Source organism: Pipistrellus kuhlii, unplaced genomic scaffold (assembly GCF_014108245.1).
Source record: "Pipistrellus kuhlii isolate mPipKuh1 unplaced genomic scaffold, mPipKuh1.p scaffold_m20_p_2, whole genome shotgun sequence".
Taxonomy (NCBI): domain Eukaryota; kingdom Metazoa; phylum Chordata; class Mammalia; order Chiroptera; family Vespertilionidae; genus Pipistrellus; species Pipistrellus kuhlii.
Genome location: NW_023425515.1, coordinates 153,195,959 through 153,210,779, shown reverse-complemented (window position 1 = coordinate 153,210,779; position 14,821 = coordinate 153,195,959). Strand labels below are relative to the sequence as shown.

General features: G+C 37.9%; 1 protein-coding gene across 3 annotated transcripts in view; it reads left to right on the top strand.

The window, feature by feature from the left end:
* Positions 1-14,821, top strand: part of EFCAB7 (EF-hand calcium binding domain 7) — a 48,404-nt gene that overhangs the window by 30,334 nt on the left and 3,249 nt on the right. For all 3 annotated transcript variants that reach the window (XM_036446201.2, XM_045584507.1, XM_036446200.2), the window contains 3 exons: positions 651-784; positions 6,731-6,879; positions 12,109-12,318. In XM_036446201.2, the coding sequence (XP_036302094.1) occupies positions 651-784; positions 6,731-6,879; positions 12,109-12,318 (493 nt within the window). The remainder of the gene's footprint in view (positions 1-650; positions 785-6,730; positions 6,880-12,108; positions 12,319-14,821) is intronic.

Genomic DNA, 14,821 nt, shown 5'->3' with positions numbered 1-14,821 from the left:
AAGAAAGATTGGAGAAAGGAGAAAAAGGGAACTACTATTAATTGAGGTCCTACTATGTGTTAACCTGTTAACAGAGCGGGACGTATAAATACATCAAACGTAAACACTATCGGGAATGGGTAGGACGTATGAATACATCCTGGAAATATATGTTGCGCCCTGAGAAAGACGGTATATATTTTTTGTAATCTTTATAATTGTTTGAAAAATTTATAATTTTTAATTCGATGTTTCCATTTTTTTGTTGGTATTCTTTTCTATTTGTTTGTAATTTTATATTTTCCTTTGTGCTTTATATATAAATAAACGAAAAAGTATATATTTCATTTATTTTAATTAAGTATAAATAAAAAAATAATAATATAAAATTAAGTCCACTGGGCGTCCTAGTGAAAGAGAGTATGCACCCGTTGTATGTTGCATAATTAAAAAGGGAACTCCCCGGTTAACAGGTTTTAAGATACAAAGATTGTTTTAGAAGCTTCTTTATCTCATACAATACTACACTGAGTAAAAATATATAGTATTTGGATACATTAGCTTTGTAGTTCACAAAAACTGTTCAATGCCTTGATATTACTTCCTTTACAAAATTATCTTTATAGAAAGCTTCAGTCAAGTCAAATAATTTGCTATTTTTATAATTTTAGGTCAACTTTATCAGATATATTTGAAATAATTGACTTAGATGGAAATGGTCTTCTTAGTCTTGAAGAATATAATTTTTTTGAATTGAGAACAAGTGGTGAGAAATGTGATGAAGATGCTTGGGCTGTCTGCAGAGGTAAGCACTTTTATTTTTATTTTTAAATAATATGTTTTTATTGATTTTTTAGAGAGAGGAAGGAAAAGGGACAGATAGAAACATTGATGAAAGGCATCAACCAACTGCTTCCTGAAACCTGGGTATGTGCCCTGACCAGGAATCAGTCAGTGGCCTGTTAGTTCATGGGTTGATGTTCAACCACTGAGCCACACCAGCTGAGCAGCACTTTTTACTTAAACTGATGGTATAGTACTCAAAGAAAATATGAATTATAGTACTTAATTATAATTTTGTATTCAACCTGTGCTCTTTGCTTAGAATGTAAAAAAATTTGCCTTAGCCCTAGCCAGTTTGGCTCAGTGGATGGATCGTCAGCCTGCGGAATGAAGTGTCCTGGGTTCGATTCCAGTCAAGGGCACATGCTCGGTTGCCGGCTCCATACCTAGTGGGAAGCAGCCAATCAACTATTTTCTCATCATTGATGTTTCTATCTCACTCCTTTTCCCTTCCTCTCTGAAATCAATAAAATGCATTAAAATTTTTAAAGAAACAAACAAAAAACACTTTGCCTTAGCTCTTGATATCAATGGGACCGCAGTGGTCAAGAGCCCAAACTGTGCCCAGGAGAGGGCAGCAAAGATCTAATAAACTAGAGTTTTATTAAAAATTAAGTTTCCAGGAAGCTGTTTATACCTATTAAGAATTCTTTTTTTTTTTTTTTGTATTCAAGTTAAATTATAAAATTGCATCCATGGAAGAGTGGAAACCAAAAATGTATCTCTTTTAAACTTAAAGTTCATATAGTATAATCAATAATAGGAAATGTATATTGAGCCAAAGCAGGTTTGCAGATTGAAAGGTCCTAGGTTTGATTCTGGTCAAGGGCATGTACCTTGGTTGCGGGCACATCCCCAGTAGGGGGTGTGCAGGAGGCAGCTGATCGATGTTTCTCTCTCATTGATGTTTCTAATTCTCTCTTTCTCTCCCTTCCTCTCTGTAAAAAAAAAAAAAAAAAAAAAATCAATAAAATATATATTTTTTAAAAGAAACATATATTGATTTATAATATTAAATTTTGATTAACAATATTGATAATGCACTTAAGTGTATTATTTTTAGAATGATGCTATTATCTTGTATCTTTAATGATATAATCTTTTAATTCTCTATTGTTTACACTAGAGCATAGTCCTTAAGAGTGATTCATAATTAGAATTTTTTTACTATAAAGTTATTGATAAATATAATTTGTTTAATAATTTAATTAAGTTGTAGAGTTAATAGTTAACATTTTTTGAGAATTTATATATTAGGTGGAAGCACTTCTACATACCAACTCTCTGAGATATGTGCTATTATTCTAATTTTACAAATAAGGTATCAGAATAAAAGAGGATAAGCCACTTGAGCATGGTTAGACAGTAAAAAATTTCACAGCTGAATTTCAAACCTAGGCAGTCAGACCACAGAACCTTAAACACCATGCTATAAAAAATACCCAAAAATGGTTGACTTTAAAAGTGATTTGGGGGGAATGTCTGCTTTACCAACATTAATAATACTACAAAGAAACAGGCTTTGTGTTGTATAGTTCTTTGGATTTTGACAAATATATAATTTCATGAATCTGGTATTACAGAATCATACAGAATCATTTTATTGCCCTAAAAATCTTTTATACTGCACCTATTTATCTACTTACTAGTGGCCTGGTGCATGAAATTCGTGCACATTAAAAGGGGATTAATTAGAGGAAATAATTTAATATTGCTATTTGCCCTTTCTCTATAATAGAAGTGTCAGTGATGAAAGAAAATTAGTAAAATGTATATGAAAACCTTCCTGCTGTCAGAGTCTGGGATGCACTATGGGACCCAGAGTCAAGTACCCAACCATCCACATGCACCTCAAAATCATGTGAGACCCAGATCCGGCCAGCCCCCACGCCCATTGGGCTAGATCTAGACCTGGCCAGTCCCACCCTTGTCAAACCCTGCAGAGCAGGGGACGTAACCTCAGGTCCCCTGGCATGGTGCCAGGATGGGGGGCATGACCTGTGGTCCCCCCGCCCAGACCAGGGTGCCTTGGGGTCCCCTGTCAAACCCCACTAGGTGGGAGACATGGCCTCAGATTCCCTGTCAAGCCCCACTGGGTGGGGGGCATGGCCTGAGGTCCCCTGTCAAGCCTTGCCACGCAGGGGGGTGGTGGGAGAGGGGCACGCGTGCAGCCTCAGGTCCCCTGTCAAGCCCCACTGGGTAGGGGGTGCGGCCTGAGTTTCCCCAACCCAGCACTGGGGGTGCACCTTGAGGTCCTCTGTTAAGTACTGCTGGGTGGGGAGCACGGCTTGAGGTCCCCTGTCAAACCCTGCCAAGCAGGGGGGCACAGTCTCTGGTTCCCTGGCTCGGTGCTGGGGTGGGAGTGCAACCTAAAGTCCCACCTGGTGGGGGGTGCAGTCAAGCCCCCCTGGTGGGGGTGTGGCCTGCGGTTCCTGTCGCTGGAGCAGGGGGAGCAGCCTGAGGTCCCCTACCCCAGCACCAGGACAGGAAGCGCACCTTGAGGTTCCCTGTCAAGCCCTGCTGGGTGGGGGGCATGGCCTCGGGCCCCTTGGCCTGGCGCAGGGGCAGGGGGCGTGGCCTGAGGTCCTGCAGCCTCATTCCAGGGCAGGCGGCTCAGCCTGAAGTCCCCTGTCATGCCCTCAGGTGGCAGGGGAGGGCATAGTCTCAAGTCTGCTGATTGCTGTTAAGGCTCCTTATGGGAACTTGGCTTCAGCTGTGGGTGCAGCCATCTTAGTGATGGCGTGATAGTCAATTAGCATATTCGCTCTTTATTAGATAGGATTTCTCCCTCCAAACTTTTGGCAACCACTGATTTTGTTCTGTCTCTATAGTTTTGCCTCTTCCAGAGTATTGTCTTGTTAGAATACCATACAATACATAGCCTTTTCAGACTGTCCTCTTTCGCTTTGCTATATGCATTTAGTTTCATTTATGGTATGTATTTCCAAGGCTTGATAGTTCATTTTTTTTAGCGCTGAATTATATTTTCTTGTTTGAAAGTACCACAGTTTGTTTATTCACCTGTTAAAGGACATCTTGATTACTTCCAACTTTTGGCAATAATGAATATAGTTCTTATAAATAATCAGTGTGCAGATTGTTATATGTACATAATTTTCAACTCATTTTAATTGTTTCAGTTAATGAATGGTATAGCAATGAAATGGTATTGCTTTATGGCATAGAAAACCAGTGTTTAACTTTGAAAGAATTATCAAATTGTCTTCCAAAGTGATTGCACCATTTGCATTCACACCAGCAATAAATCCTGTTGCGCCATACAACATTTGGTATTGTCAGTTTTTGGATTTAGCCATTCTAATATGTGTGTCACTACATTGTTGTTTATTTCATTGTTGTTTTATCGTATTTTGCAGTTACTTAATAAAATATAACATTGAGTATTTTTTCATATGCTTCTTTGCCATCTGTATATTTTCTTTGGTGAGGTGTCTGTTCAGATCTTTTATCCATTTTTAAATTAAGATATTTGTTTTCTTGTTGTTGAGTTCTTAGTATGTATTGGATACAAGTCTTTATCAGATATATGTTTTACAAGTATTTTCTCCCAATCTGTGGCTTGTATTTTCATTCTCTTAATAGTGTCCTTCACAGGGCAGAAGTTTTTAATTTTAGTGACATTCCATTTATCATTTTTTTTAATGGATCATGCATTTGGTGTTGTAGCATAAAATGCATAGATATGCACAAGTTCACTCAGATTTTTGTCTGTTATCTTGAAGTTTTATAGACTTGTGTTTTGAGACTATGACCCTTTTGGGTCTATGATCCATTTTAATTCATTTTTTTGTGAAAGATGTAAGATCCTTGTCTAGAATTATTTTTCCCCCCCATATAGATGTCCAGTTGTCTCAGCACCACTTTTTGAGAAGACTATCCTTACTCCATTGAACTGACTTTGCTCCTTTGTCAAACATTGCATATATTTGTATGGGTCTATTTCTGAGATCTCTATTCAAGTCCACTGATTATTTTATTTAATTTTTTGCCATTATCACACTGTCTTGATTATTGTAGTTTTAAAGTAAGTCTTAAAGTTGGGTATGTTAATACATTTTTAAAAATTTAATGGAGGATTGATAATTTTAAATTTTAAAAGTAGATTAGTTATTAATAGTCTTTATATTACAGTATCTGGATACATTTTTAAAAGTAATAATTTCTTTGGATTATATATCAAATATTAATATTTTTCATTTTACTTTACTGTATAAGTAGCTCCAACCTCCATTTTAGTGGCTACCATTTTTATGATCAAATTTAACCTTCATTTATTTTTTTTTATTGTAAAAGTTATGAGTCATTTTCAAAACTCTAAATATTTTAAACTATTATTCTGTCATCTACTTTTAAACAGTCATATCTCTACTGTTTTTCTTACTAAAATGAATACAAAAGGGATATCTCAAATAAGAGTACCCATTTTCCTTGGGTATATTATTGTACATATAGGAGTTGGAAAATGGAATCTTTCTTGTTGCTAGGGCAATTAACAGAATATCCTATAATAAGGAGGTAATATGCAAATTGACCCTCATGCCCTCACATCATAAGATGGGCACCACAAGATGGCCACTCCCATATCATCACAGGCAGACAGGGAAGGGCAGTTGGGGTGAATCAGGCCTGCAGGGGAGGGCAGTTGGGGACAACTAGGCCTGCAGGAGAGAGCAGTTGGGGGTGAGTAGGCCTGCAGGGGAGGGCAGTTGGGGGCGATTGGACCTGCAGGGGAGCAGTTAGGTGTCAATTAGGCCAGCAGGGGAATGGTTAGGGGGCTGGCAGGCAGAGTGGTTAGGGGCAATCAGGCAGTCAGGCAGACGAGTGATTAGGAGCCAGCAGTCCCGGATTACAAGTGATCGGGCCTAAACTGGAAGTCAGACATCCTTCATGGGGTCCTAGATTGGAGAGGGTACAGGCTGGGCTGAGGGACACCCCCTAGTGCACAAATTTCATGCACTAGGCCTCTAGTAATCCATAATGAGTAGCTGTTTATTATCTATGTTATAGATAAATTCAGGAATTACACATATTTAGATACTTCTGGGTGGATTTAGTTTTGCTTGCAAATAATATTTAAATGGACATATATTTGTCTGGGACATTCATGAACTCCAAAGTGTTTCCTATTATCTAACAGTTTATTAAGAGGACAATTTGGTTAAAATAAGAGTAATTAGACATAGAGTAGGCTCCTTAAATATGGCACATCCTCATCTCCCTTTTTGAGACACCAGTAGTTTGGGGGTTATTACATCAAATCCATCCAAGTTCTGCTTGTTTAAGTGGCAAATATATAAATGAAGCATTTTAATTTTTTGAAATATATAATAGTATCTGCTCTACATAAGTAGGCATGTTAGAATTTACCCAATATTATAATTTCCTTTAATTTTAGAATATATTTGCATTATTTATAACTTCAGATTTTGTTTAAAAACTAAAGCATGCATTGTGATGGTTATTATGCTGAGTTGTGGGAAATTAGACTCAAGCATGTTTGTTTTTTTTAAACAGTTGTCTTCTTCCTCTCTCCTTCCTTCCCTCCCTCCCTCCCTCTCTCCCTTCCTTCCTTTCTTCCTTTCTCCTTTCCTTTCTAGAGTAAGGGAGAGAAAGAGAAACATCAATTCATTGTTCCGCTTATTTATGCTTTCATTAGTTGATTCTTGTACGTGTCCTGATCAGAGATCGAACCCACAACCTTGACATATTGGGACAACGCTCACCAGCTGAGTTATCTGGCATGTTTTGAGTCATTCCACTTTCACATGGCTCACGGATTCATAAGGTCTCCTTTAAAATAAACATTTATGAATAACAAAGGATAGACTTTTTATTAAATATATGAAATTTATATTACATAAGGAGGAACTTTTGGTTGTTTTGACAGAGAATTTTGATACAAAGAAGAATGAACTAACAAGACAGGGCTTTATGGATCTGAATCTAATGGAAGCTAATGATCGTGAAGGAGATCCTCGTGACCTCTGGGTAACTCTCCTTTCAATGGGCTACAATAAAGCTCTGGAATTAACAGAGGTAAAGCAATCTAAAATTTTTATTGTGGGTTTAATGTATATAATATTTTACCCCATGAACATTTTCCCAATACATGACTTTTAAATTGGGCACTGAAATTTTTAAACTTTAGCATATGAATGAATCCTGGGTGCAACAGCACATTTTTGCTAGTTTATGAAAATTCTTATTGTGAGCTATTTTGTTAGTTACTACAAACATTCAGGAACAAAGGAGTTTGAACATATGATATGCAGAAAAAAATTGTAATCTAAAAAATGATATTTCTTAATTGGTGATGGCTATTTGAGTTGCTAAAGTCTCATTTCTATGGGGAAATTCTTTGTCCCAACAGAATAAGGGGAATGTGTCTATATGAAAACTGGAATTCTGATTTTTTGACAAAAGAATGCTTCTTGTGGCAGTGCTTTACTTATCTAAAGCATTGTGAATGCGTTAGCTATCATTATTATTCATTAACATGATAGGTTGCAGAAGTTGAATAAGACTTGTAATAATCCAAAGGAATAATAAAAATTAGGCACTACTTTTTTTTTTATTAATATGTATTTTTATTGATGTCAGAGAGGAAGAGAGAGGGAGAAAGAGATAGAAACATCAATGATGAGAGAGAATCACTGATAGACTGCCTCCTGCACACGCCTTAGTAGGAATCTAGCCTGCAATCTGGGCATATGCCATTGGCCGGAATCAAACCTGGAACCCTTCACTTTGCAGGGTGATGTTCTATCTACTGAGCCAAACCAGCTAGGGCTAAGTTCCATTTCTTAAATTCTATATTTTTGTGTTAGGTTTAAAATTAAAAAATTTAAGAGTTTCAGGTCACAAATTAGATAACTAGTTTGGTTTATATTCTTAAAATTAAAAGTAGTTTATGTTCTTTCTATATATAAATCATCTTAGGGTAACATTAGCACCAACAAATTTTGAGTTTTGAGTGTATTGAGACTTTGGTTTAATTCTTAGTTTTGATATTATTCAAAATCCCTTAAAAACCTGTTTTTTGAAAAGTTTTCTATACTTTTTTGTTGTTATTAATAACTAGAGGCCCGATGCATGAAATTCATGCAAGAATAGGCCTTCCTTTCCCCAGCTGCCAGCACTGGCTTTCCTCTGGCATCCAGGACCCTGGCTTCCCTCTGGCACATGGGAGCCGGGCTTCCCTCCTGCTGCCAGCAGGTAACCGGGACCTGGGCTTCCCTTGCAGCCCTGGCTTGTCTAGAAGGTCATCTGGAAGGACGTCCAGTCTAATTAGCATATTGTGCTTTTATTATTATAGATAGGAGGCAAATATTTACAGTCACTTAAATATATATATATATATATATATATATATATATATATATATATAATTGATTTTTTACAAAGAGGAAGAGAGAGGGATAGAAAATTAGAAACATCGATGAGAGGGAAACTTCAATCAGCTGCCTCTTGCACACCCCCTACTGGGGATGTGCCCGCAACCAATGTACATGCCCTTGACTGGAATCGAACCTGGGACCTTTTAATCCGCAGGCTGACACTCTATCCACTGAGCCAAACCGGTTTTGACTACAGTCACTTTTATATCCTACTTTAACCTAACATTCACTGAACCCCACATTTTAACCATCGTACAAAATCAGAATCTAATCTATGTACATTCTTTCACTTAGTAGAGAAATTAGTTAAGAGTAATTTAAAACATTTTATAACATTTACTGGTGGCATTGACCTTTGAAATCATAGGCAAAAAGGATTTTCAAGATAAAAAAACTTTTTAAATTTAAAGTTTATTCATTTATTTACTATATAATATATTCACATCATTGGAAATTCAAAAGGTAAAAAAAATATATACAGTGGAAATTCAAAGGATGATGAGACCCCAATAAATATATTACTAGTAAAGGTTGGAATCATGAAGACATATTTTTTAAATTGTAGTAAAAACTGTATCAATGTTCAACTAACTTCAGGCTTTTATCTTTTGTTTTCCAAATATTAGGTCTAGTAATAATTAATGTCGTTTTCTAATACTTTTTAAAATTGAATTTATTTAAACAATACAACAAAATTTAATCAACAATATAGTTGCCGTTGTTTTCTACTACTTGTGCCCAACGCTCAGGAAGCATTTTAATCCCTCTGTTGTAAAATTCTTGTGATTTTGATTCGAAAAATCGGTTAATGCATTTTTGAGGCATTCTTCATTATTAAATTTTTTTCCAAGAAGAAAGTTTTGCAAAGAATGAAACAAATGGTAATCGGAAGGGGCAATATCAGGAGAATATGCAGGTTGAGGGAGAACTTCCCATTCCAACTGGCGCAGTGTTTCAGCAGTGATTCTTGCAGTATGCGGTCATGCGTTATCGTGGTGAAGAATTACGCCCTTCCGATTAATCAGCGCGGGTTCTTTTTCTCTTAAAGCTTGGGCTAACCTTTCCAATTGGGCACTATACACTGCACTTGTAATGGTTTGGGTAGATGGTAAAAGTTCATAATGAAGAATTCCTTTAAAATTCCACCAAACACACAACATCACTTTTTTCGCATGCAAGTCAGGTTTTGGCGTGGGCTGTGGAGCCTCATTTTTGTCCAACCATTGAGGCCGCCTTTTCAAATTAACATACAGCACCCATCGTTCATCTCCAGTAACAATTTGCTCTAAAAACGGCAAACGGTTTTGACGAGAGAGGAGCGAACTGCAAATTGTGACTCTTTGAGTACGGTTGTTGTTGGTCAACTCATGAGGAACCCATTTTCCAAACTTTTGGACTTTGCCAAGTGCACGCAATTGATTGGAAATTGTTTTTTGTGAACAATTTAAAGTTGTCGCAAGCTCTTGTTGGGTAATTTGAGGATTTTGCACCAAAAGAGCTTGAAGAGCTTCTTGATCAAAATTGGACACACGGCCTCGACCACTCTTGTCATCTAACGAAAAATTTCCCTCGCAAAATTTCTCAAACCAACGCTGGCATTTTCTGGCGCTAACTGCATCTTGAGCAAGAGCACTACAGATGTTTTTTGCAGCCTCACTTGCTTTTCTTCCTAATTGGAACTCGGAAAGCATGCAGTGCCGAATATGCTCTTCATCCGCCATCTTCTTAGCCCTAGTTTTGCAACAAAAACCAAACCAAACACAAACTTTTTCAAGCAAAACTTGTTAATTGCACTTCACACGTTCTGTAGATACCACATGTTTGAAGGTTATGTCAATACAAGTCCACGCCAAGCAAGATTTTAAACGAATGTTTAAAAACGACATTAATTATTACTAGTCCCATTAAAAAGATGACCATTAGTATGTATAAATCTACTTACTTATTCAGTAATTATTTTTTGGAGGCCTGTATGTGATGAACCTCTAATAAACAGGCACTGAGAATACAATGATGAATATAATAGTCAAAATTTCTGTCCTCACGGAGAATAATTAATTAAATACAAAAAAAATCACTTCAAAAGTGTTTTGAAAAAAAAATAAGCTAGAAGTCAAAGTTGAGAACAGGAGGGGAATGAAGGAGATTGGGATATAAGAACAGTTCTCTCTGCAGAGATAACTCTTAAACTTTAACCTGAAGGAGGAGCAGAGGTAACCATGTAAAAAATGAAAAGAATCTTCCAAGCAGAGAGAACATTACATATAGGGAAGAGAGGGAGCAAAAGTAGGTTTACAGTTGTTCATATGGAAAATAATACAATAATCTATCCTAATGTAATTGTAATATGCTAATTAGACCAGGTCAACAAGACATCTGCTGGACATCTGATGTCCTTTCAGACAAAGCCACAGTGGCAGGGCCGAGGCAGAGGTGGTTAGGAGTGATCAGGCTGGCAGGGGAGAGAGTTAGGAGTGATCAGGTCGGCGCAAGGCAACAAGCAGTTAGGGGCAAGATCAACCAGCAGTTGGACACCCCCCTGAGAGGTCCCAGATTGGAGAGGGTCATGCCGGGCTGAGGGACACCCCCCATGCATGAATTTTGTGCACTGGGCCTCTAGTTAATAAATAATAATACAAGGATAAATTCTTGCTTCATGTGCTCACAACTGTAAACCTACTTTGTCCCACCCTGTATTAAGGCTGGCACATAGAAATGAACTTCAGTTGTTATAAAGCCTGAAAAATTGGAGTAGCCGGAATATAAGGAGGCAGAAGACTGGGTTGGATGGAGAGGCAAAGGCAACTTGTGGACTATGGTAAAGACCGAAAGGTAGACCTTAGAAAAATCCATTTCCAAAAGCACAAAACATTTTTAGGCCTCGGATTTTAAAGGTGCTTTTACACTAACTTTGAACTGTTTGTTTGTTTTTATACATTTAGTTCTTTTCAGTACTCTTTATCCACCCATTAGGTTTCATTTGTAAACATATCTCTTTTAGAGCCCTTTGATGAGTTATTTCTATGCCCTTAAAGTTAGAAAAGGGTATTAAATTAGTAATATGACACGAGTTAGCTTTAAAAAAAAAAATGGAAGAGTGGTTGAATTGTTTAAGGAAGAGTTACTGATTTGCTAGAAGTTATAGTTTTCTTTTCTGTGAATATTATCCATTAATATGCTAACCCAAAATCAGAATTTTATGCTCTTTTATCACTAAATTTATAGTACTAAAATTTTCTTCTAAAAGTGCATCAGAAGGACAAGCTGGGAAGTGTAGTGTATCTTCTTAAATCATATGGTAAACATCTATATTAATAAAAGGATAATATGCTAATTAGACCAGATCGACCAGATATCTTCTGGACATCTGATGTCCTTCAGGACAAAGCTATGGTGGCGGGGGCTGAGGCAGTGGTGGTTAGGGACGATCAGGCCAACAGGGGAGAGCAGTTAGGGGTAATCAGGCTGTTAGGGAAGCAAATAGTTATGGGTGATCAGGCCAGTGGGGGAGCAGTTTGGGGCAATTAGGCTGGCAGAGGAGTAGTTTGGGGTGATCAGGTCAGCAGGGGAGCAGTTAGGGGCACCAGGCTAGTATGCCTACTAGCAGTTAGGAGTGATCAGGCAGGCAGGCAGAGTGGTTAGAGGCAGTTAGGAATGATCAGGCAGGCAAGCAGAGTGGTTAGAAGGGATGTTCAACTGCTGGTTTAGGCCCAATACCTGAGAGGTCCCAGATTGGAGAGGGTGCAGGCTGGGCTGAGGGACCCCTTCCTGCATGAATTTCATGCACCGAGCCTCTAGAATTAATAATAAATTTATTTAAATTCTGTCAGAAGGCTAAAATAAGGTTTGTTTTTTTCTTTTATATCAGGCATGCCCATTTGTCATCGATATCTATGCAGACAAATGCAAGCCAAGAATGAAAGCTGTCCATATGGAGCCATGCAGTGGGCAACTTGAGAAGGCCATTTGCAAATCTGTTCTTAACAAAGGCAATGCCAAAGTAATGGATGGTTATGAAAATATTATTGTATATACTCATAAGCATGACACCTGGATAACTTCTATTATTGAAAACAAGGTATCTGTTATGAAATGGTTCTCATGACTGCAATGTTTACTAATATTTTCCATCTTCTTTCTTACTCTATTTTTGCACAGTAATTAAATGTCCCATTACATTAATAATATTTATAAGTAGAGGCCCGGTGCACATAATTCGTGCATGGGTAGGGTCCCTAGGCCTGACTTGCAATCAAGGCCAATCGGGGCCTTCTGGCGGCTGACTGGGGCTTTCCTTCATTCTGCACCTCCCCCTGGTGGTCAGCGCACGTCATAGCAAGCAATCGAACTCCTGGTCTCCGGGTTGAACTCCCGCAGGGACAGTTTGCATGGTAGGCTTTTATTTATAAACTAGTGGCCTGATACACAAAATTCATAAACATTAAAAAGGAATTAATTAGAGGAAATATGTTAATATTGCTTTTTGCCCTTTCTCTATAATAGAAGTGTCAGAGATGAAAGAAAATTAGTAAAATGTATATGAAAATCTCTCTCCTATCAGAGTCTGGGGCATGCTGCAGGACCCAGAGTCAAGTCCCCACCCACCCACATGTGCCTCAAAATCGCCCTAGACTGAGTCCCAGCTGGCCCCACCCCATTGGGTGAGACCCAGACCCAGGGTGTACAGCCTCAGGTCCCCTGTCAAGTCCCGCCAGGAGTCCCATATCACTTACTAAGGAAAATGCAGCGTCAGCATCAGTCATGTCCCCAGCCAGTGCCAGGTGGGGATGCAACCTCCTGCTGATAGATTGTTATGCATGAGGGCATGATGGCCATTTGCATATTAGCCTTTTATTATTATAGATTATCATGCTTAGTTTGAGTTAGAAATCTAAGAAGAATTTCCTATCTATATAAACTGATTGGCCAGATTATTATGATCTCTGAATGAATAATAATCTGGCTACTCATTGTCTATCCTATGTAATAAAAGGCTAATATGCAAATTGTCTCCTCGACCAGGAGTTTGACCAGCAGGCAAGCCAGCCAACTGCCCATGTCTCCTCCCTCTGGCCAGGCTGGCCAGACTCCACCCATGCATGAATTCATCTAACAGGCCTCATACACACACACACACACTCACACACTAAGTGACCAGATTATTATGCTTTCAGAGATCATAATAATCTGCCACTCAGTATATATAAAAACCTAATATGCAAATTGTCCCCACGGGAGTTTGACCAGAGACTAAAACAAGGTATCAGTTATGAAATGGTTCTCATGACTGCAGTGTTTACCAGGAGGCAGCACAGAATGAAGGGAGGCCGTGGCCAGCAGCTAGAAAACCCCAATTGGCCCTGATTGCCTGCCAGGCCTAGGAACCCTATTCACGCATGCATTTCGTGTACCAGGTCTCTAGTATTTAAATAAAAGCTTTTTTTTTTTATTAAGCCATCACACAGACTACAAAATGAGAAAACTGACTGACAGAGATCAGAGGATCTGTCTGAATTTTAAGAGGAAAATTAAGCATGGCAGTTTGCCCATCTATCACAGCAAAAATGTTATTTTAGCAAAGTAATGGAGACAGTGACCTTGTTTCTGTAAAAAAACCAGAGTAAATGACTTTGTACATTCAGTCAGCTCCACTAACAGCACCAACTACAAAAAGTTGGAAAATATATTCAGCAAGCTTCTTGAAGTTGGATGATCTATATCACATGTGTCAAACACAAGGCCCGCGGGCCAAATCCGTCCCGCCAGGCCTTGCAATGTGGCCCGCACCGCGCTGTCATCACTGCACTCCGCTGCGTTTCCATCACAATGACAGTTTATGACTGTTCAGTAAACCATTCGGCCCGCGATTTAGGCTGGATTTTAGATTTTGGCCCCTTCTCTGATTGAGTTCGACACCCCTAATCTATATTATACATAACCAGTGTATTTGGTTTGGAAGTATTACCTGTATTATGGATGCAAGGACAAAGCAGAAGCAGTTTCCTTTTTAATTCATCTTGATGTCAACCTTTTCAATTGACATTTTATGTATGTTATATATGTTTTATAATATCAATAATAGATTAGAATAATAGAATGTGTATTTAAATTAAAATACATGTACATTTTAGATATATACTCAAAATTTTGTTATTAATATTTTTAACTTTAAATAATTTTGAGCATTTTGTTATTAAATATATGTTTTTTACTTTAAGTAATTTTTTATTTTTCAATTACAGTTGACATGCAGTACTACATTAATTCCAGGTGTACAACCCAATAACTAGTCATCATATCACTTACTAAGATTTCACCCTGATAAATCTGGTACCCATCTGATACCATATATAGTTTTTGCAATATTATTGACTATATTTCCTATGCTGTACTTTACACCTCCATGACTATTCTCTAAGTATCTTCACCTTTTTCATCTGTTCACCCAACCACTGCTCCAGTCTTAAAGAAAACATTTTAACATTTCTTGTAATACTGGTTTAGTGATGCTGAACTCCTTTAGCTTTTTCTTATCTGGGAAGCTCTTTATCTGTCCTCCCATTCTGAATGATAGCTTTGCT